At 43.0% G+C, this 24,039-nt stretch overlaps 1 protein-coding gene across 6 annotated transcripts in view; it reads right to left on the bottom strand.

The window, feature by feature from the left end:
* Positions 1 to 24,039, bottom strand: part of LOC146556758 (dedicator of cytokinesis protein 9) — an 80,012-nt gene that overhangs the window by 47,113 nt on the left and 8,860 nt on the right. For 2 of the 6 annotated variants that reach the window (XM_085250663.1, XM_085250666.1), the window contains exon 1: positions 4,636 to 5,082. The exons of 3 other annotated variants lie outside the window; for them this stretch is intronic. In XM_085250663.1, coding sequence (XP_085106789.1) covers positions 4,636 to 4,806 — 171 coding nt within the window. In that variant the 5' untranslated portion in view covers positions 4,807 to 5,082. Of the gene's footprint in view, positions 1 to 4,635; positions 5,086 to 24,039 lie in introns of those variants that run through there. One more of the 6 variants, XM_085250668.1, reaches the window with a different exon arrangement.

Here is a 24,039-nt window from a genome sequence, read left to right as displayed (position 1 = left end):
TGATCCTGACCAATATATTGACCCTCACTGATATAGTCAGCCAATATTATCTAGATTTCTAATAGCTAATAGTTAATTTTAAAAAAAAGGTAAAGAAGAGGTGGGAGAAACACCAGTCAAACATGTTGAATGAGTGTTGATGTCCTGTTGCTCAGCAACAGGTGCACGGAACGCCGCAAACAAATGATATTGAAATGCATTTATGTTTCATGTGTTTGAAAGAAAACGAAAAGTATTGGAGAATATATTGGACTTTTTTCATTACCAAATATTGGTATTGATTTTGGTATCGATGCAAGCTCTGCTCTGCAGTATAATTGACCCCTCTCAGTCTTCCAACTGCAGTCCTGGAGCCAGTAAAAGTCTTTACTGTATCACATTCTTCAATTTATACTGTGTCCATCTACAGCTTTACTCATTTACAGTTTAGTACATGAGTAAATCGAGTAAACTCAAATATTAGCACACATTTGTATGACTATACGTCCCGCTCCACTAAAAACACACACGGATAAAGAAAAGAAGAGTAATGCAGTAGATGCTCGACTTTTTGAATCCTCCTAGATATCTCAGCAATCTAACTTATTGAGGACATGCTGGCGTGGCACAGCACTCACATTTTTTGGCTTGGTGCTTAAATCAAATTCCGTGGAAACGATTACAAACATATTTCTTTGGGGCAAGCTGGCACTGGGTCTAAGCAGGAAGGCCCGCTGAGGCCTTTTTAGTAGCAGAACAAACACTGAAGTTGCCAGAAGAACACTCAAAGGATATTTTGGGAAGTGTATTCTGATCAAATACAATTTCATACGCCCTCCTGTGAGTGCGAATAAACTGACGGCATAAATGTACAAAAAGAAGACTGTTTGTTGACGACTCACACTTTGTTGCTGTACCTGTGGACCTGAAATGAATGCTCAGGAATAAAAAAAATCTAACTAAAAAAAAAAATGTAAACAAATCGGAGCTGTGAGCCGTGTTGGAAACAGTCAGGGAAAATGTGCTCTTATTCTCTATGAGGGTTTTCTCTTGTTTTCTGGAAACGCTTAGAAATTTCGTTTGGTTTCGCTTTGCGTCATTATCAAACCATTTCATGACAGAACTGGGAGGCAAGACAGACAAAATTAATTTGAAGTCCAATATGGCACTTAATCTTGACCTAAATGATGTAATCCACTTATGTATCATTACACATCGAATAAATTATATTTTATTACAATGTTTTTGCATGATACGATTCACAATGGAAGTTGTAAAATTGTATATTCAAGGATCTGGACAATCATCAGATGTCCATCCTGGGCTTCAATTTTTCTCTTTGTCTGGTAATAAAAGAAACAAAAGGGAGGAAATGACTAATATTAGAATAGGTTAAAATATTAAGCAATTACCCACATATATCAAGCTGTGATCCCCACCCTGGACGTGACTATGACTGGACTTCTCGGTTGCGTAACAAAGGTTTGATGCAAGCAGCGTCTGAGCTAAAGCAAAACAGGGCGTAACCTGGAATGTAATGTAGCAAAAACACAGCGCTCCACTACAGCGGCAGCTCAAGCACCCACCCCTCTCTGCTCTGTTTTCGGTCACTTCTCCACACGGTCCTGTACTGTTGACTAAACCAGAGGTAATAAAGATGCTGTACTGTGTATGCAGTCTCTGTTAATAACATCACAGCAGTAGGATGTGGGAAACAATGGTATTGAAAATAACAGGATGCAATCATGAGGCAAAGAGTCTGCAGCAGAGCTAGAAAATAAAAAAGTCTCACTTTACATTACAGGAATGCACTCGGGAATAATGCAGCTATTAGAGACAGAGAGCAAAATTGCTTTATTGATGAACGAGCCTTAAATGTAACTAACAGTATTGAATACGAATAAAGCTGCTTTTACATCTCTGGGAAAATCAAACTACTGTTGCCAGAATGCCTTTAAAGCACATGAGCCTGAGTGCTGCAGACAATGTATCCCATGTATCAGTCACCAAGTGAGCAACATAAACACTGAACACATGCACTGGTGGTGCGAGGAATGATGCAAGTAAGGCTGACATGTCTCGAAAGTAGGAAGCAATCACTAAGAAAAGCAGATGTGGTGTTGTTGTTTTCCTGTACATGCATCAAACACCAAAACTACAAAGAGACTGATCGTAGTGTTTGCCTAGTGTGGTCAGGAGGGGTGTGACGGGTGAACATAATGTGTGGGTAAATATCAAAGAGAAGTCAAGGGATTGAATCTATTTAACTGACTTAATCTGAACAACTTCTGGATGATGTCATGCAGGCTCTGTTTGGTATTTTAACTCCTTAACACAAGGAATGTATAAACATGTACCCATTTGGCAAAGGTCATTGGAAACAGACCATCACAGATCTTATGTTGGGAGTGGGAGTCCCAAAACAGATGTGGACAAAAGGTACTATCATCTTTCACCAGTTTTTCTTTTTCCATCACTTCAAGTGCTTCTGTTACTGAGTGAGTCAACCACGTGACAGCAAGGCTTTCTCAAAAACAACAAGACAAAAAAAATTACCATTGCGCAGGAGCCCACACATGATCTCATATCTGCGACTTTTCTTTGAAGGAGAACGATACGAGAGCTTTCACGAGGAAGGAAAAGGCTGAGCTGTTGTAATCAGCGAGTGAATCGGGCAATGTCTCCAGACATTAAGCGGCTCACGGACAGCTTCCCATAGTCAGCTTCGTCTAGGATTGTCTGCAACTAGCTGAATGCACGCTTGGCTTAACATCTATGTTTAAAATGCCCAGAAGTGATAACCTGCTGCAATCAGAAGGAATTAAAAGGGCAAACATAATGGCTTGTGTCTTTTTATAACCGGGCTTAATGGATTAAAAAGGTGCAAACAGTTCCCAAAGCAGCACACATCCTGCCCAGTTTTAGACATTTTTGTAAGAAGATAATAATAAGGCCAAGGCTCATATGAAAACTAAGAAGGGAGTAAAAGGTTACGACTGCTACGGTACACTTTTTAAAGTAATCCAAACAAAAAGCTTGCCTGGTTTGTGTTTTCTCTACAGCAAATAAAGCGATGAAATCAAAAGGAAATAAAAACTTAAGAGAAATTCAAACTGTTCTAAAGAGTTCAAAAGAATTGCAAACCTTTAAACTTTTCCTTTCGCTTCAATTGTCAAAACAAAACAGGTATGATAGCTGTCAATACCTGTCACCTGGTCATTGTGTTTTTCAGCTTCTTAGAATGTCATTCATCAAGTTGGGGGAATGATGATTTAGCTGTTTGCTAATAATAGCAGTAAGCGTAGCTTTAGTAGTGATATATTTAACATTACTGAACTGGTTGGTGTGGTTTTAAGAATTTTGCTTCTGCTAGGTAGTTTTTGTCAGTTTCAGTTCCACTCTGGACTGAATTATATCCCTCGCACATTTTAACTATCGATTATAAGCCCGTGGATGCTGACAGAGGATTAACAGCCCCTGTTTGGGTGATAAGACCATTCCGGAGCCAAGAGAAGCAAGCGTGCCCTTGACCCAATTCCCTGCCACTGTCACTCAGCTCTCTGCTGTGGATACGATGAACCAACAACACGTCACACACACAGCAGTGAGTAAACGCAAACGAGAAGAAGAAGAAGACAAGCTGGTACGGAGCAGCAGAAACCCTGCCAAGCCCGCTGGTTCACAGATGAAGAGCGGTGATTGATTTCCAGCAGACACAGGGCTCACTGTCCCTCCTTACCCTCCTCACCCCCCATCCCTGCTCACAGAGGCTTTAACCCGTGAAGTGCTTAGCAAGAGGCAACAGTCGGCCCTCCTACTGCCCTACTTTTACTGGTAACTTTCATAGGTGCAGAGTCATGTGACACAAAAGACAGTGCTTTGTACTTGTGTAGCTGCTGAATATAAATAACGGTTGTGTAAATACCATAAGGTTAAACTTAGCTTTGTTTCAATGAGTCTACCATCTGAATAATTTAATTAGTCATATATCAGGTATTCCTTCAGTATGTTAGCAGAGCCAATCAGCAAAGGACATCCTCTGACAAGATTTACAAATATTCAAATAGTGCTGAAGTGTTATTGATTAGATATTGTCAGAATATACTGATTTTCTCCCTGTTATATTACTTCTGAGGCGCTACAAACATATCTTACCACTACTTTTATGATAGCAGAGCTTTAGTAGACAGAAGCGCCACTTTAAAAGGAGTTTCAAAACTAAATTCAGCGACGTTAGCCATCGCTCTGATTGGATTAATGCTGAGATCTTAGTTTATAATGTATTTTGGCTAAAACCATGATCCAGTTCATTGAAAAACAAAAAAAGGGCATCAAACATCCTGCTTTTCAAAATAAGACTGTAATAAAATGTGCTGCTTGTTGATTATTTTTTGGCCTGTTTAATACCACAGTACTAAACAAAAAAGGTATGGGTTGGATGGTTAGATAAATCAATAAATATTAGGTTTGTTACTGTGTCCTTGAGGCATTTAACATTATAGTGATTTAAAAAAATGAATAAATAATGTAAGCTTTTTTTTTCCATATGGATTTTTGCTCAATACACAAACAGTTGTGTTGCTTTTGTTGGTAGAAAAATAAAAAGCTACTATATTGGGTTAGAGAGAGTGCACAGACACACAGACACACACACACCTTAAGTATTCGTGGTGTTGGCAATACACGCGACTCTCTCCGACTCAGTGCTCGCTCAGCCTCAGACGGTCCAGTGGGCTCTGCTGCTTCCTTGCAGATGTAGCCACTACAGTTCCTCTCCAGGACAGTACGCAGCCCATCAAACACAACCGCGCTGGTGGTGCACCCCATCCCTCCAGGTCCAAACAGGCATCAGTCAGGAGAGCCTGCCAGTGACCCAGTTTCCTTCACTGTCTCCTGCTCCCCTCTGGTCCATGATATTACTCTGACATCCACATCCGCAACTTCTCACCCACACAGAGAGCATCAGAGTCCATGGGAAAAGGATCCAGGGAGAGGAATAGCTGGAGACTTTACACACAAACCTCGCGCAGAAGAGTCAAGGCTGTCCCAGTCTGTGCTTGTAGAAATACCTCAGTCAGCAGGCGAGATACAGTGAGTGAGTGAGTGAGTGAGGGAGGCAGAGCAAAGAACGAGGGATGGGGGGGATGAAGGATGCTGTGTGAGCTCTGCTGCAGCTTCAACCAATGCTGAGCTTCGGTGCAACACAGGCTCGTGCGTGCATCTGTCTCACTTATTCAGTCACTTGCTTGATCTCCTCCGAGCCACTCTGGATTTCCAAATTCTTCCCAATCCTTTTTTGCCTCCTCTTTTCAATCCCACATTTGCATACCAAAAACGAATTAACCCATTTCATTTTCCACTCCACAAAAATGGGACTCCTTTAGGGATTCAGACAAGTAATAGCAAAAATAAGTGGGTTACACTAAAGGCAGTCCTTCATATCCAGAGGGAGAGTCTGATTCCATGGTTAGGCAAGCAGCAATATGGCTCAATGCTTATTTAGTTCAGCTAAAAAAAAACCCAGACCAAACAAGCGCATGAATCACATAAATGGATGCTATATAATATGCACAACAGTCTGCGAGAGATATTGCAGTAAAACCACAAAATAAACTGAAAATATGATAAGAAATCCTGCCTAACGCACACAAACACACTAAATAAACAAAAGAAAAAAAGCACTGAAATGTCCAGTGGCCTGACTCAAGGCTTCCTAAAAATCTCCATTTCCAAAACAGACCGAGGACATGGGAGGATTTAAGCCTTTTAGGCCAAGACATCAAATAGGGAGCACTTTCCTGACCAAAGATTAGCTGCACTTGATCACAAGCTGCCCGCTCTGCCAAACACACAGAAATACTGGGAATGGAACCCCACAATTTGATCATACACAGGCTTTTTCAAAATGTCAGGGAATGATTCATCTGCTAGAACGGCCTTTGATTAAAATGTCTCTGGACTGCGATCGGGAAGACTGAAGATGAAAGCAGGAAAGGAAATATTTTTTTCTAGGTCACTTTCAAAATATTGTTGCTTCTACATTTGCAAATCTTTAGTTTTATGTAGTCCTTGTGCTACCTTTGGGCCATTTTATACATGTGGGACAAAATCTCATTAAAAGCCTACACAATTATCCCATCTGCCTCCTGTGTTTGCTCGTGTTTTACATCCTGATTATAAGGAATTGGGAGGGGAGGAGACGAGGAAGCACCGCAGTATTTGTCTTGGTTTATTTATCCTGTCTGTTCACTTCCTGCTGCTCTAAGTCGCACTCAAAGACCCCTTAAGACCTCAAAGTCAACTGTCAAAGTGGCGTGCACATCCTAAAGCTACACAAACACTGCGAGTCCCCCTGGCACCAGCTACGCTTAGTATGATTATGCTTAATGCTTCTCTCAACAGTAAAACATGGTGGCATTGATTTTTTTTTATTAAAACTGTTAAGCAATGAACTTTCATCTGTTCTTTAGTTCACTTTAACCCAAATGATCGCACACGTACACGTCTGGAGAGAGGGATGCATTCCCTTACATCACGATGGTGCACTAAGCCACGAATGCTCGCACGCATTTCTGCTTGCTGCTGTGTTAATATTTCAGTGGTGCTTGACACACTGAACTACATTCGAGTGCAGGATGAGACGAGCTGCAGGGGAAAACAGCTGAGCCCCCAGATGAGGGGATTCAGCAAGAGAAGGAAAAAGAGAGGGAAGACGAGGGAGAAAATAAACTGAGGGGAGGGAGGGGACGAGAGTATGATTATGCCCATTGATCTGTTGGGAAATACGTTTCCTCTTTTGGTTTATCCCTTTTCTCACATGTCTGATCCTGTCTCCATCCCCCCGTCACTGCAGCGAAGGGATTTTAGGCTTAGTTTATGGAATAACAAGAAGCAATCTGCTGTAAAACTACTAAAACTGCAAAGTCATAAATCTCCTCTTTGAGGCCGTGTCTGTTTATTTTTGGCGACTTTTGTTGCGACTCAAGGATGTTTACTACCATCTGTCAGTCATCACTGAACTGTTATTACTGAGCACCAACAGTAAGATGTTGCTCAAGCAAGAAGCGGTCATTGGTTTAAGTGTGACAGCTGGTCATTGTAAATATTTTGTCCCCGTGCACGTAGGAGCACGTCTGCAACGACATTGTGTTGAGGCGCTAAAAATTTTGGCGCGAAGGTACTACAGCATGCAGGATTTCTTAAAATGATGAAAAAGAATGAATCTAGTGCATCACGCGGCACATTTTAAGGAATGAACACCTGTGGCACTCACCCCCATTCCCGCCAAATGCCTGGAGAGACTGGTCATTAAACACATCAGAGCTGCTTTTCCACCATCCCTGGACTCGCACCAGTTTGCATACAGGGAGAACCGGTCAACCGAGGATGCGATCGCCACAGTGCTGCACACATTACTGAAGCACTTGGAACACAGGAACACCTATGCACGGCTCCTCTTTGTAGACTACAGCTCGGCTTTTAATACCATCCGGCCATACAAACTCCGTCCCAAACTCCACCAACTGGGACTTAACTCCTCTCTGTGCAACTGGATTGTGGACTTCCTCACTAACCGTAGACAGAGTGTCAGAGTGGGTAAGAACACCTCTTCCACCCTTGTGGTCAACACCGGTGCCCCTCAGGGGTGTGTTCTGAGCCCTCTGCTATACACTCTCTTCACCCATGACTGTATTTCCTCCTGCGCGTCCAATCTCATTGTTAAGTTTGCAGATGACACTACAGTGCTCGGACTTATATCCAACAATGATGAGACAAACTATAGGACAGAGGTGCAACAACTAGAGTCATGGTGCCACGACAATAACTTGGTCTTAAAAACCAAAAAGACCAAGGAGATCATTGTAGATTTCCGGAAGAGGGGTCATAACAACCATCTGCCTCTCTTCATTGGCAGTGAGGCGGTGGAGAGGGTGAGCAGTTTTAAATTCTTGGGGGTAACTGTGACCGAGGACCTGTCCTGGGGCAACCATATCACCTCAGTTGTACGGAAGGCCCAACAGCGCCTCTACTACCTGAGGAGACTGCGGAGCGCACACATTCCCAGATCTCTGATGTTGAACTTCTCCAACTGTGCCATCAGCAGCGTTCTGACGTATGGATTTCTAGTGTGGTTCCCCAGCTGCACCAAGGCCGATCAGCAAGCACTCCAGTGGGTGGTGAAAGAAGCTGGCAGAATTATTGGAACAAGTCTGCCAGAGATCAGTAATATCTTCCCCACTCGCTGTCTGAGGAGGGTGCACAGTATCCTGCGGGACCAACATCACCCTGCGCGCCACCTTTTCCATCTGCTGCCCTCAGGGAGAAGGTACAGGTCTATACAGGCCAGAACATCCAGACTGGCCAACAGCCTGTATCCACAGGCTGTGAGGCTCCTGAACTCTCTGCCCCCCTCTCACGGACAATAACCATATCCAACTTCTTAATAGCAATGAACTGGTCTGCATTGGTGCATCATATCTTTATTCTCTTCCCCCTCCTGCCCCCCCCCCCTCTTTCTTAAATAGATAACTATCATATCTGATATCATATCTCACAGTACAATAATATTGAATGGGTTGCATTGTTGTATTTTGTCCTGTTTCTCAGGTCTTTGTCTGAATTTCTACGAACATTATTGCTAAGGATTGTCTTATTGCATTGGAGTCACACTGGGTTAAATATGTACACTTGGGTTTTAAGGGGTATTTATTATTTTCTTCTTTTTTTGGGGTTGTATGGAAGCCCCAAACGCAATTTCATTGTTCTTGACAATGACAATAAATAAATAAATACCAAATACCAAATACCTGAATCAAACTAGTTTCCTGTTGAGCAAAGTATATATGTAACAGTATATAAATGAAACACTTATGTCCATGAGGTTGTTTGAGTTAACAGGACGCCCATTCATGAGTTATCAATCACACCGTGTGTTTGCTGATAATAAATAACAGCTCAAAGGCTCTTTTTCCCATTAAAACAAGCAAATCTTTGGTTTAAATATAGTTATGTGATGTTTTCGTTTATTGTTGCGCTTCATTTTTAAGCTGTGGATTTTTTGGACTGTGGATTTTCAGTCAAAAAAATTTGATTACATGCCCCCAAATTGCTCGAGAAAGATGTTTTTGGGCTGCGTTGTGCAAGAGAATTGTAGTGCGGTGTAAGGGCGATACATTATTAAGGTCAAACAGGGGATCGGTGGGTCATTAGATGTAGTAATATTTCTCTGTACTGCCAGTCTTCACAAAAAAAGCTGCTAGGTAAAAAAAACAATATCATTTATTTTAAGAAAGAGGTTCACAACTCCAACCCACTGTGACACACACTGTCTTAATATAATCAATCCTATACCATAGAGGACATCTGTACTGTGCTTCTCTATAGCTCACAAATGAAGTGGTCCTGTAGCCTCCAGCAGTAGACAGTTGGACTGTGTCATCCATACTAAATCATGAGTCAGAGCTCCAGGCAAGCCAGTGAGACTAGTGGGTGGACTGAGGTGGGGGGGGTTAGAGTACGCTGCTGGAGCACAGAGGGTGTCTGTGCATGGATATTCAAGTGTGAACATCCTCTGTGTTATGTGGAAGCTCTGCTCAAATCTGCAGCAGCAGATAAGGGCTGGGCTGAAGCACTGCTCGCTGCGTGGAGCGTCATTGATTACTGCTGCTGTTGTTACAACACTGCTTAAGTTCCCTGCAGTGGACTGTACTTCCTGGCATGGTGTTATGAACTTGGACAAATTCTATTTTTAAGTGTTACTGCATGTTTTATATGAAGCATAACTGAGTGATTTATAAGACGTTTAATGCCTGGTGGACGCTCATAAACACGGACAAAGTTTCAAATAAAAGCTTCAGGGTGCTGTAAATGCTCAATTTTAGACACATTTTTGCTACTCGTGTCATATCAGGTGAACAGCTATGGCGGTGAGAACCACAGCCTCCCACCTGCCAGTTAAATCTTCTGTTTTCAAAACAGAAGAAAGTCGGTTTAAAACTGTAAAAATGGCTCCTTTCACATAGATTAACCGGGGGAGCTGAACAAAGGCCCAGTATGGGATAAACAGGGATTATTCTGAACTGTGAATCCTGCAAAGCTACTCTAGTAGAGTGCAAGAATAAAAATATAGAGATGGAAATGAGAACAACGGGTCACTTCAGTTACCCTTCTCCCAACAGTCACTGTGAGCTGGCTACAATTGTCAGGATCTGAGTGTGAATGCAAACGTCAGCCAGAAACTGTAATAGACAGTAATGTTTGTCATCCAATCAAATTCTTTATTGCAAATGTGAACCAACAACAGTTGCCTCAAGGCGCTTAGCTGTAATGCGTGTGTGTGTGTAGGACTGCTGTGATGTCAGATCGGATGGTTTTTATTCTTTCTTAGTGTTGCAGTCAACACTTCCTCTGAGATTTCGTAAGCAACTGTTGCTTTCCTCCAGCTGGACTCACCAAACACTTCCAACATCTGCTGCATGTGGACGCCATCACTGGCCTGCAGTAACCCGCCCCAAAATAACATCATTTGTACCAATACAGCCATTTCAAGCTGTTAACAGCTAGGTTTGGGTGCAGTCAAATTGTAACAAAAAACACATCAAAGCCAGCACATGTGGACAGCAAAGCGTAAAAACTTGAGGTTCCCCTTTCACACTCAGGAGTGGACTATCTCACGCACAACAAAGACAAAAAATGTCTCCACGTGGCTCTGAGGAGTAGAGGGGAGTGCGGGTGGAGCTGGCATCTCATCTGAGGAGCCTCTCGACTTGGAAGGTCAAGTCCACAGCTGGCCATTTTTCCATACCCAGGGTGTGCTGTGGGGCTCTGCAGGGAGGAGTATGTGTGTTTCAGTATGCTTGTTTGTCCAGAGCGAAGACAGTACGCAGCGGACCACAGTGACATCACCCACAAATCCAGCACGACAGGGCAGATAAAACACAGTGCCTCCCAGCTGGAACTGCCCGGGGACTCTGAAAGGGAAGTGGCTGTTTCCTGCTGATGTGTGTGTGTAAACCCTGTCGGAACAAAGCCACCTTTAGCTCCACCGCTGTCGTTCAAACTTCATCACTCAATAAACCCCCGAAAGCTTGAGTGTTGTGGAAATTCTGACAAAGTAATGCCTTCCTCCAAAGTTTCACAACACAAATGGAAGGAGTTCAATTTTACTGAAGGAGGATGAAGCCAGGAGTGCTATTAAGAAATATTAAGCATCCTATGTAAACATTAGAATCAGCTTCTCAAGGGTTTTTGTTTACAATGCGAGTCATGGGTACTGCCCTACAGTTACACATGTGGGTGGGCTACAGAGATAAGCCTGGAATCTCACTACTTCACTTTTTTAGATGCTAAGTTTACACTACAACCTACAAAATGCTTTAGACAACGGGAGAGACTTCAATCATTGTCTGGGGAGAGTATTGCAAGTATTTCTTCTAGTTTTTTTTAAATGTAACTACTACTTGGATTCAATCAAAGTCTCCTTTTGACCTGTAGCTGACACCCAGGTTATCCTCACCCCCGTAAAATGGTGCAAAATAAATACAAGAGGCCACATCCCCTTCCTCTTGTTATTTTGGGAATCATTTATTTATCCCAGGAGAAGAAAATGACCCATTTTCCTGAGGGGTACCGCTTCCTTTACTTTGTAGTCAAGCCACCAGGCGCAGAATAAGTATACACTGCAACCACACACGCCATTCATCTACACTCGTGAGTGCCATGAAGCTCTGCTGGATCTGCAGTGTGGCTTGCTGCAGTTGGTTTAGTTAATCATTAATGTATGCTTCAACCAGTGAGTGCCTTTCACAGCCTTTGCTGCAACACCAGCAGAGATGGTCTGAAGCAGAGCCAAAGCCCTGCAGGGCCTGCAGTCATCCTCTTAGTCCTTCCAACGGTGTTCTGGCTTCAGAAAACACAACATGGAACAATCCTATTACAAAATACTTGCTACTTATAGTATCAAGGACTTACACAATCGATCACATTGCATATTTAAAATTACCCTTGGCAAAAAGTAACATAATTTATGCTGCCTTCAGGTTTTGTTTTTTTTTGTGTTTTTGTAACACGCAAACACGAATGATGAACGACTGAAGCACGTCCAAGAAAGCAACAAAAAAAGCTGCATTTGTGATAAAAAAATTGTTTTCAGATTGACTTCATGTCTGCGTCAGATGGAGGCAGAAAGAAGCCAATTAAACTGTGATCACACAGATGTGTGGGAATGCTGTAAGGGGATACTGAAAAGCTCTGTCCAGAGGTAAAAGATACAAAACAGAGTATGAAAGAAGTCACTGCCACCTACAGGCAAGTGATGATACAACATGGAAACCCATAGGATTAACTGAATTTACTTTAAGCCCTTCACGACACATTATTAATGAATGATGGGAAATATTGTGTAATTATGGGTTACTTGTGCATTATGACACAATTTTCCTTTATTGAAGAAGCACAAAAGGATTATACTGCTGCCGTGTGATACAGTGTTTCAGTGGCAATGGCCTGCACTCGTAATGATCACTGGGACGATAAACCAGCCATTGTTTGATGCACAAGCGTCATTTCCAGGGCCTCAGAGTGAAAATCATCTTTCCCAGCACAGGAAGAAGAGGTGACCCATGTGCTGCCTTAAGAGGAAGCGAGCGTTAGAAGAACCCTGCTGTCACAGTGTTTACACAGCTCTAAAACTCATCCAAATTACAAGCATGAGAACTGTTGGCAGCTTATACTGCGATACTGTGAGCAAGACTGATTTCCGTTCAGGTTATTTCAGTTTAAGGTAGGAACGCGAGAGGAACTACGTGTCAAACTGAGCCAAACAATGCCGATGGGGTCATGTCGCATCGTAGTGAACTTAGAGTTTAAACACCTCTCGGGAGGTAAGTGGCCAGCACCCAGGTGTGAATGAGATGTTAGACAGAGTGCTGTCATTACGGTCAGGCTCTGACACGCATGAGGAAAGCTGAAAGCTGTCTGCTCCTGAAACAAGCCCATGCTGGCCTGACATGACGGGCCATGACGGGAAGAAACAGACACACTTTGTCACAACCACTGACTCAGAATTGTTTTAAATGTTTCCGGATCATTAAATGGGTCATTTAGTCTGGATTCTGAAAATGTACCTGAGGATAAACTTCACGAATTTAGCACCAGTCAGAGGTATTGCTCGGATCACCCTGTGCCTCAGGACAATGATGCTGTTCTTTCACAGTACACAGAGTATTTCAAACTCGCTCATTTATAGACTGAGACTGCACCGCAGATCCAGATAGAAAATATGAACTATGGGAGGAATAACATGTAGTCTGGATGACCTCAGGTTCCCATTAAGGGAATTTTCAACCATTTGATATGTGCCATCTGGCCATCCTGATGGCTTTCACTGTAACATATAACCAGACTGTTATTTCCAGCATTTGTTCTGATCAAGAGACAGCTTAACACAAGCTTTTTTAAAGCCAGTTTCATGATAACACAGTCCTCGCTACTCATTAACATGTAGTTTAAGCATTACACAAGCTATATAATTTTTTTAAAGGACCAAACAGCAATTAATCATTAATCCAGGTGGTTTTCTTTCTGTTTGGAGCATTTAATTAATTATATCCTCACACAGCATTAGGGCGGAAAACTCCAACAGATGGTCTGTTCTAAGATTTTTTTCAAAAGTCCTTCAGTGAAAGCCATTTAGACAGGGTGGATTAAATACTTTCAACAGTGGACTTACCAAACACTGCCGTGATGCTTTAACGAAAAACCTACAACAGAAACTAGTTTGTTTATTATATGTACAACTTCCACTATACTGTGGTCTTCAACATAATGCTGTGGGCCATGGAGCCAGACGTACGACAGCATCACCTACAGGATTACTGATCAGAAGATCATGATGGGCCGAGTCCCGAGTGTCGACACTCCCCTTAGAAGCTGTTAGTGATTGCTAATGTTTTTTTGGTCTCGTTGTAAAAGGTCTCAGGTGAGAGAAATACGAAGAATACCAGGAAATTGACACATTGCACCCTCGGAGGAGAGCGTAACCATGGTCACATGCAGAAGAGAGTGATACAGGGTTTAAGTGAAAGTGTAATCAAAGGTCTGCAGTTACACGTGTAGCTGTGAACACTAATAATGTAAACGGGAGGAAATAAAAATAAGGTGGCAATCTTTCATATCTGCTGTTCAGAAAAAGCCAGCCTTTTGCGGTTTGGCAACATGCAGGAGGGAGACAGGGCAGGGATAATGGAGGAGTTTGGGAACCCTTAAGGATCAGCTAATCCCATTTGGCTCTTTGTTTGGAATCAGTGGAAATCCTCTTGAGCCTGGTTCAATGAGCGCTACTGACAATCAAGGGAAACAGAGGATGAAGGAGAGCAACGCATGCCCGTGCACCTGCACAGTTAAACAGTGGCACTGGATTTAGCTTTATTACTGTACTACACAGTTGCCCAGTAAGGCCACAAACAACTGGTGCAAGGAACTGTCACAAGTCATGGCTACAAAACGGCCAAATCCATCTATGCGATCTATACAAACTCGGAGAATATAACAAAAATCGACGAACAATTATAGATTATGCCCCAAACAGCCATGGTCAAACATCATATTATCCAATATACAGTGGGGCAAAAAAGTATTTAGTCAGCCACTGATTGTGCAAGTTCCCCCACTTAAAATGATGACAGAGGTCAGTAATTTGCACCAGAGGTACACTTCAACTGTGAGAGACAGAATGTGAAAAAAAAAAAATCCATGAATCCACATGGTAGGATTTGTAAAGAATTTATTCGTAAATCAGGGTGGAAAATAAGTATTTGGTCACCTCAAACAAGGAAAATCTCTGGCTCTCACAGACCTGTAACGTCTTCTGTAAGAAGCTTTTCTGTCCCCCACTCGTTACCTGTATGAATGGCACCTGTTTGAACTCATCATCTGTATAAAAGACACCTGTCCACAGCCTCAAACAGTCAGACTCCAAACTCCGCCATGGCCAAGACCAAAGAGCTTTCGAAGGACACCAGTAAAAGTATTGTAGACCTGCACCAGACTGGGAAGAGTGAATCTACAATAGGCAAGCAGCTTGGTGTGAAAAAATCAACTGTGGGCGCAATCATCAGAAAATGGAAGACATACAAGACCACTGATAATCTCCCTCGATCTGGGGCTCCACGCAAGATCTCATCCCGTGGGGTCAAAATGATCATGAGAACGGTGAGCAAAGATCCCAGAACCACACGGGGGGACCTGGTGAATGACCTGCAGAGAGCTGGGACCAAAGTAACAAAGGTCACCATCAGTAACACACTACAACGGCAGGGAATCAAATCCCGCAGTGCCAGACGTGTTCCGCTGCTGAAGCCAGTGCATGTCCAGGCCCGTCTGAAGTTTGCCAGAGAGCACATGGATGATACAGCAGAGGATTGGGAGAATGTCATGTGGTCAGATGAAACCAAAGCAGAACTTTTTGGTATAAACTCAACTTGTCGTGTTTGGAGGACGAAGAATACTGAGTTGCATCCCAAGAACACCATACCTACTGTGAAGCATGGGGGTGGAAACATCATGCTATGGGGCTGTTTTTCTGCCAAGGGGACAGGACGACTGATCCGTGTTAAGGACAGAATGAATGGGGCCATGTATCGTGAGATTTTGAGCCAAAACCTCCTTCCATCAGTGAGAACTTTGAAGATGAAACGAGGCTGGGTCTTCCAACATGACAATGATCCAAAACACACCGCCCGGGCAACAAAGGAGGGGCTCGGTAAGAAGCATTTGAAAGTCCTGGAGTGGCCTAGCCAGTCTCCAGACCTCAACCCCATAGAAAATCTGTGGCGGGAGTTGAAAGTCCGTGTTGCTCGGCGACAGCCCCAAAACATCACTGCTCTCGAGAAGATCTGCATGGAGGAATGGGCCAAAATACCAGCTACTGTGTGTGCAAACCTGGTAAAGACCTATAGTAAACGTTTGACCTCTGTTATTGCCAACAAAGGTTATGTTACAAAGTATTGAGTTGTATTTTTGTTATTGACCAAATACTTATTTTCCACCCTGATTTACCAATAAATTCTTTACAAATCCTACCATGTGGATTCTTGGATTTTTTTTTCACATTCTGTCTCTCACAGTTGAAGTGTACCTCTGGTGCAAATTACTGACCTCTGTCATCATTTTAGGTGGGGGAACTTGCACAATCGGTGGCTGACTAAATACTTTTTTGCCCCACTGTATTTTAGTTAAATCCCCTGCGTATAAATTAAGGTGAGTTTAAGTCAATCAAATCTTGTGCATGGCACTGTGTAAACATCTTTATTTCCATGCAAACACCAGCATATAATAACTGCATAGTATACAAAAGCAATAAACTGTGATTTTAGAAGAAAAATAATCAACATTTGAGTCAGTAAGACCATTAAAACAAGGCAATCACTGCTTTATCAGCCCTGCTCCGCTTGAGTGGAAAGCCAGGAATGGCACACCGCCTTTTTCCTGTTGTATTCACATTTGCTGGCACCTGTATCAAGCTATTCCCTGACACCCCCACTCAGAGGCCCCCACCCTTCCTGACAGAGGAAACACATGTTGTGAGATACGGGTCTCTTTTAGTTGCACCATTAGTAGTACAGTCAGTATTACTGAAGCCTTTATTTCACAGGCTATATGTGCGTCTTGACTATGCCACCTTCAGCAACAGCCCCCTGTCATCTTGCAGTAACACAACCACACACACAGACACACACACAGCGGGACCTCTCATGACAAGCAAATCTCATTATTTGCCACTGCTTATTTCTCTGTTGTTAGCATTTTATGAGACTTTTTGGATTAGGTTAATAACACAGTGAGCAGTGCGGCTGCCTGGCAACTAAGATGGATTTGACATTTTTCCTCAATCTTTAGGAATTCTCTTGGGATAACTTTTTTCCAAAAAATGAATGCTACATCTGCAATTAAATTTTAATACATCATCCAGAAACTGTTTCTTAGTCATTTAAGGCTTATGCCACATTTTGAGAAACATCTAATTAGTTCAGCGGGTGAAGAAAATCCAACACAGTGTTCTAAGTGGAGGGTGTTGTTGCTGCTCTTAAGACAGAGTAGAGAGTCTAAAGGGAGATTAAGACAAGTCAGGGATACTGAGCTGTTTATCTGTGCAGGAGTGTGTACAGTGGAGAACAGGGCTGCGGTCCTGCATGTTTAACGCTTGCCGTCACAAGAAGCGTCTGTTTTAAAGCACTTCATACAGAGCAACGCTCTTCTAATCGGTCCAGGTTCACATACAGACCTTCAGGCACATGGCCGCACCGCTGTTTCTCCATAAAGCACCATGCAGCTAACTTTATTTATCCATCCTGGCAAGGCACACTGTGGCAGCATACTGCTCACTCTGTAATACAATCCAGCCTCCTGATGCTAAGCCCCTGGAAAACAACCAGGAAGCAAACAAAAAACAAAGCCTGAAGGAGAGCTGGGTCTCTCTCCTGAACACACAGGCTTTGACAGAACAACCAAACACACATTATCAAGGTCACATGACTGCTTACTGTGTAAGACGTTCATTTGAGTCTTCAAGCTATTGTGCGGCTTTCCTCCTTCTCAGTTTTGTGAATGTCAGCTGATATAACAGAGGATGAAGGACCGTTTAGCAATACAGCCCCAAACCTCAGTGAATGTGTCACTTAAAATACAACTCATTTGTTTATTGTGGGCAGGGAGCGCACAATAGGCTTATGTCAGCTTTACAAGGAAAAAGAAAAATAGGAACTCAGTGTTTCATGTGGAATGTTTTTTTACTGAATGGGAAACTACAGAAACTCATTAACATTCCTTTTACATCCAACAGCTTGTCAAAACTTTGTATGGAAGCGCTCGGCCTTTGACAGAATAAGTATACACCGACACAAACACTGTGTCTTGGTGGAAGCGTCTCACACTGTGGGACGCTAGGACTTGCAATTTTTTTCCAGCTCTTTGTTTTGAACTTCAAATCCCATTAATCACCTCCTGACCTCTCAGACAGCTTTTAACCTGGTTGTGGGAGATAAATTTCTAGATGGGAACGAGATAATGGTCCATCAGCCACCTTCACCTCAGTTCATGTCGGGTCGTTCCATCTCAAATCCTGACATTTTAGAACAATTACTGTTCAGCCACCTTTGATTTCCATTCCCCTTATTTTAAGCATTATGATCTATCTATAGACAGACAGATCTATATATCTCTATCTCTCTCTACATATATATACACATATATATACATATATATACATATATACTAGGGGCGCAACGATATTCGTATCGATATTGAACCGTTCGATACAGTGCTTTCGGTTCGGTACGCATATGTATCGAACAATACAACATTTGTAATTTATTTTATCAACTTTCCTTCTGACGATGCTGTCTGTGTTGAGCGCTCAGTGAATCTGCGTTCGACTACTCCGCCTAGGCTGCACTGTCGAGCGCAGATCCACTGAGCGCTCAACACAGACAGCATCGTCAGAAGGAAGAGCGCAGGGCAAGCTAGCAAGACAGAAGTTAAGCTCTCCTTGCAACATGGACCTCCCCCACCCTCATTCAGATCTGGCGTTTGGAATTATTTTGGTTTTCATGTGACGTATGACCCTGAAGGTAAGCGAGTCATGGACTAAAGTAAAACAATATGTTGGATGTGCCATGCAATGCTCAATTACATGGGTGGGAACTAGTGTGTTAGCGCAGTTAGCTCGTTAACGTATTGGCCGTCTAGCCCCATGCACGGGGCGATCGGCGGTAGCTCGTTAACGGAGATTTGCCGTGTTGTGGCGTTAAGGTCATTTCAACGAGATTAACATGAAAGCACTAGTGGGAACACAACGAATATGACTGCACATTTACGCCGACATCATCCTAGTGCAAAGACAAAAACAACAAGCATGCTACTAACTTTAGCCGAGTCATTTAGACAGCTGTTAGCACATGATTCTCCTTATGCTGCTGAGAATATAGCCCAGAAGAAGCGGATAGTATAGCTTTTATTTTGGAAAGAGCCATTTTTCTGTAATAAACTCTCTTTTCCAAAGATGAGTGATTCCTCAATCAGATACAGGGCTCGCAAAATCGCTAGCCCGACGTCCTGGGGCTAGAGATTTTTCCAGTCGGGCTACCAAAATCTATCTCTGCCCTGCCCATCGGCCTATCGTAGGAAGGAAAAATATATGTCAATGCTTTTGCATTCTTTCGGAAATGTAGCTGGGTAATTATGTCATTGACATCGGTGAGCCACTGTCAATATGTGACATATTGAAATCGCGTTTGACTTTGCGCTTGTTTTTTGCTTTCACTTTGCAATCGCGTGAACTGTGTATAGAGAGAGCGACAGCACTGATCTGTGAGTGATGATAATTTGCGCACCAATTCCTCTGACATTGTCTTATTAATCGTTAGCTTACTATGCAAACATGACAAGTGAAATCTCCCGCAGCTTAAACATGTGAGAGGTTGATCGCGCAGAGAATCGCTGAGCTTATGTGAGTGCGTGTGTAAAAGCAGCAGGATTTATATTTTAGTTCTGCTGAGCCAAATAAGACAGGTCAGGGTGAAGAAGTGACAGCCAAAGAAAAGCTTACCACAAAACGGAGAAGTTATGACAAATGAGACTATAAGGCAAAAAGAAAGTGCAGCTTTATGGTTTCATGGACAAAATAATTTCTGTGGCTGCGATATGATGAGCTAAATAACCAGGGGTGCACAGAAGTGGTCTGCAGGTGCGCATTCGCTGTCAAAATAAAAAAAAACACGCACAAGGGTTAGGGTTAAATTTAAAAACTGTACTTTTGAGTTAAAATATATATTTATAATTTTAATAAATGACAAATTAAAAAGGCATGAACATTTTATTTTGTATCGAAAAAAATATCGTACCGTGACACTAAAGCATCGAACCGAACCGTGAACTTTGTGTATCGTTGCACCCCTAATATATATATATATATATATATATATATATATATATATATATATATATATACACACATACACATATATAACACCCAGCACGCCCCTGCGGGCGGTTTATCCTTCAAGCTCGGGTCCTCTACCAGAGGCCTGGGAGCTTGAGGGTCCTGCGCAGTATCTTAGCTGTTCCCAGGACTGCGCTCTTCTGGACAGAGATCTCCGATGTTGTTCCCGGGATCTGCTGGAGCCACTCGCCTAGCTTGGGAGTCACCGCACCTAGTGCTCCGATTACCACGGGGACCACCGTTACCTTCACCCTCCACATCCTCTCGAGCTCTTCTCTGAGCCCTTGGTATTTCTCCAGCTTCTCGTGTTCCTTCTTCCTGATATTGCTGTCATTTGGAACCGCTACATCGATCACTACGGCCGTCTTCTTCTGTTTGTCTACCACCACTATGTCCGGTTGGTTAGCCACCACCATTTTGTCCGTCTGTATCTGGAAGTCCCACAGGATCTTAGCTCGGTCATTCTCCACCACCCTTGGGGGCATCTCCCATTTTGACCTCGGGACTTCCAGGTTATACTCGGCACAGATGTTCCTGTACACTATGCCGGCCACTTGGTTATGGCGTTCCATGTATGCCTTGCCTGCTAGCATCTTGCACCCTGCTGTTATGTGCTGGATTGTCTCTGGGGCATCTTTACACAGCCTGCACCTGGGGTCTTGCCTGGTGTGATAGACCCCAGCCTCTATGGATCTTGTGCTCAGAGCTTGTTCTTGTGCTGCCATGATTAGTGCCTCTGTGCTGTCTTTCAGTCCAGCTTTGTCCAGCCACTGGTAGGATTTCTGGATATCCGCCACCTCCTCTATCTGCCGGTGGTACATACCGTGCAGGGGCCTGTCCTTCCATGATGGTTCCTCGTCTCCCTCCTCTTTCTTGGGTTTCTGCTGCCTGAGGTATTCACTGAGCACTCGGTCAGTTGGGGCCATCTTCCCAATGTATTCTTGGATGTTCGTTGTCTCATCCTGGACTGTGGTGCTGACACTCACCAGTCCCCGGCCCCCTTCCTTCCGCTTAGCGTACAGCCTCAGGGTGCTGGACTTGGGGTGAAACCCTCCATGCATGGTAAGGAGCTTTCTTGTCTTTATGTCAGTGGCTTCTATCTCCTCCTTTGGCCAGCCTATTACCCCAGCAGGGTACCTGATCACGGGCAGGGCGTACGTGTTGATGGCCCGGATCTTGTTCTTACCATTCAGCTGACTCCTCAGGACTTGCCTGACCCTCTGCAGGTACTTGGTGGCTGCAGCTTTTCTAGCGGCCTCTTCATGGTTCCCATTCGCCTGCGGGATCCCCAAGTACTTGTAACTGTCCTCTATGTCTGCAATGTTGCCTTCTGGTAGTTCAATCCCCTCAGTTCTGACTACCTTCCCTCTCTTTGTTACCATCCGACTACACTTCTCCAGTCCGAACGACATTCCAATGTCATTGCTGTATAGCCTGGTAGTGTGGATCAGTGAATCGATGTCTCGTTCACTCTTGGCATACAGCTTGATGTCATCCATGTACAGGAGGTGGCTGACAACTGCTCCGTTCCGTAGTCGGTATCCGTAGCCAGTCTTGTTAATGATCTCACTGAGGGGGTTCAGGCCTATGCAGAACAGCAGTGGGGACAGAGCATCTCCTTGGTAGATCCCGCACTTGATGGTGACTTGTGCTATGGGCTTGGAGTTGGCCTCTAGTGTTGTACGCCACATCCCCATTGAGTTCCTGATGAAGGCTCTTATATATATATATAAGAGCCTTCATCTATATATATATATATATATATATATATATATATATATATATATATATATAAAAATAATACCTTATAAAATGGTAAGGTATAAAAGGTAAGGTGAAAACCGTGCCCTAAAACCATCTTCCCCTGCTCAGCCCTCTGTAGGTTGCATCCCTCCCCCTCACTATCCCACTCTGGCCTACACTGTGTCCAAGCGAGGAATGCTAGCTATGCAGTCGGCCTGGTGAAAAGTCATTATAGTTCATCCCCTCTGGCTGGCAGGTCCCATCCACACAGTGGAAAATGCTATAAGAGTGAATTCTGAGAACTTAGACTTGGTTTAATTAAGCTAACAGCAGGCACTATAGGAGGGAGGGGGAAATCATTGGCGATGGCTCACTTTAACTACATGTTAAGGTGCCTCTAAGCTTCATCTATTTGCCCAGCTGATGACACCTATGAGCCAGAACAACTTTCAGGGAAATCCCACATGAACAATAACATCAGAAGCAACTTTCACTTTCATCAGCGTAGTCACATAACAATTAAATATAGACACAGAGCAAGAATCTTTTGTAGTTTCCTCACACACGTCACAGGAATATCCATCGTCATTTTGACTCCAGTTGAGAGAAAAAAAAAAATTGCTGTCCAGTCTGACTGAAGTGGTTTTGAATTGCAAGGGCCAGAACAAGCTCATCCTCTCCATTTATAGTTAATTTATACAGTCATAGATCTGAATCAATACAGGAAACCAGCTTTTGTATTTGCTAATTATGTGCTAATCCATCCCTTTGTGAAACACAATATCTGCCCTCAGCTGATCCGAGTGTGATGGGAGGTCACTCTCAGGCAGAGCGGACTCTTTGCTTGACACTAGGCATGAGTGATAAAACAGACAGGTGTGAAAAGAAAGCAAAAAGTAGATGCTTCTATTTTAAGTAATTCTACTGACTGGATAACTTTTTAAGATAACAATACATTGGATGACAACAGTGACATAAGACTATAGAGTTTTATAGAGAGTTTCAGTTCACTGTTTGGTTGAAAATTTACATTTTCTGGCCCAGACAGCCAAACAGTACGCTGGATTACAGCATTGTTTACCTGCTGTAGTATACCTGCTCAGAACCAAACAGCAGACAGATCATTTAGCTATTAGCTGGGACATACTGGAGTCATTAGCTGTTAGGAGCTGGAACTGATAGAGACTAAAATCTGAGCCACATAACATTATTACATTAAAAACTGAACTTATCACCTGTCAAGTAAACACACTATATAGACAACAGACTACTGTAAGTTGTTACTTTAGTTACTGGTCAAATAGCTCCACTAAAAACCACAAATGTTGACCTCGTGGTGACTCCAGAACAAGTCAAGAGAAAGCCATTAACATCTATACATGAGTCCATATAAACCCATCAGCTTTTATCAAGATGTTTTAGTTAGAAAAGACATGAGTTTCCAGACTAATAGACTCAGTTTCTCCATCCCTATGACTACTAGCACTCAAAAATACAAGTTTTTAAAACCTTACCAAGCAGAATACGTTAAACTTTGAGTCAACTCCACGCTTCAAAACCTCCAAACCATTTACTTTACTTTCAATTTCCATTGATTCAGAAAAGAAAAAAGTGGAGTGTTATTCTGCAGTGCACCCTTCTTGGCTGGCTACAACAGACACGTTCCCACAATGAAGAGTTAATGGTCAGCTGCATTAAAAGATGGGAGGGAAACATCACTTTTATAGGCAAACCATGAGGGGGATAGAGACTAAATCCTCACAAAAAAGAAACATGCAGGGTCTTAAAATGAAATTTGCCAGTCATTAGTCTGCTCTTTCTAGACATTTTCCATGAGCCAACACGGACGTGTTAGTCTATAGTCACGGGAGTTGTCGTGCTTTCAGGATTTAATCCAATGAGCTTAATCTGTAGGCCTGTGCCTGCACGCAGAGGGTGACAGTTTTGCCTTAGGGGTTTTAGGCTGGACTAGGATCACCTCTCTGCTCTGCTCGGCCTGTTGCAAAACTAATGAATAAGTGATGGTGGCCTCAAGAGTATCCATACGCCAGATACATTTTCTCATTCACTTACTCCAGTGTGGGCTGAGCCATGTAAAGACTTGTTTGTAATGGTGCCATTCATACAAGTGTTAGGCCAACAAAGACTACTTCTCAGGGCTCTGATGGAGGGGAGGCTAAACGAGAAAGCATTTGAATCGACTGTCGTTAGAAATGTGGGTCTATTCTTAGAAGATAACTGTATGCATTAGAGAGAATGACAGATTTAGAGCAAATACTAAAATAAGAATCTACATTTTGTGAGTAATGTGAGATGTAGGA

The sequence above is a fragment of the Mchenga conophoros genome, linkage group LG16, assembly GCF_057382185.1.
Source record: "Mchenga conophoros isolate Kocher_MC1m ecotype Shallow Benthic linkage group LG16, M_conophoros_male_GT1.1, whole genome shotgun sequence".
Lineage (NCBI taxonomy): Eukaryota > Metazoa > Chordata > Actinopteri > Cichliformes > Cichlidae > Mchenga > Mchenga conophoros.
Note: the sequence above shows the minus strand (reverse complement) of the source record. Positions and strands in the feature narration are given on the sequence as shown.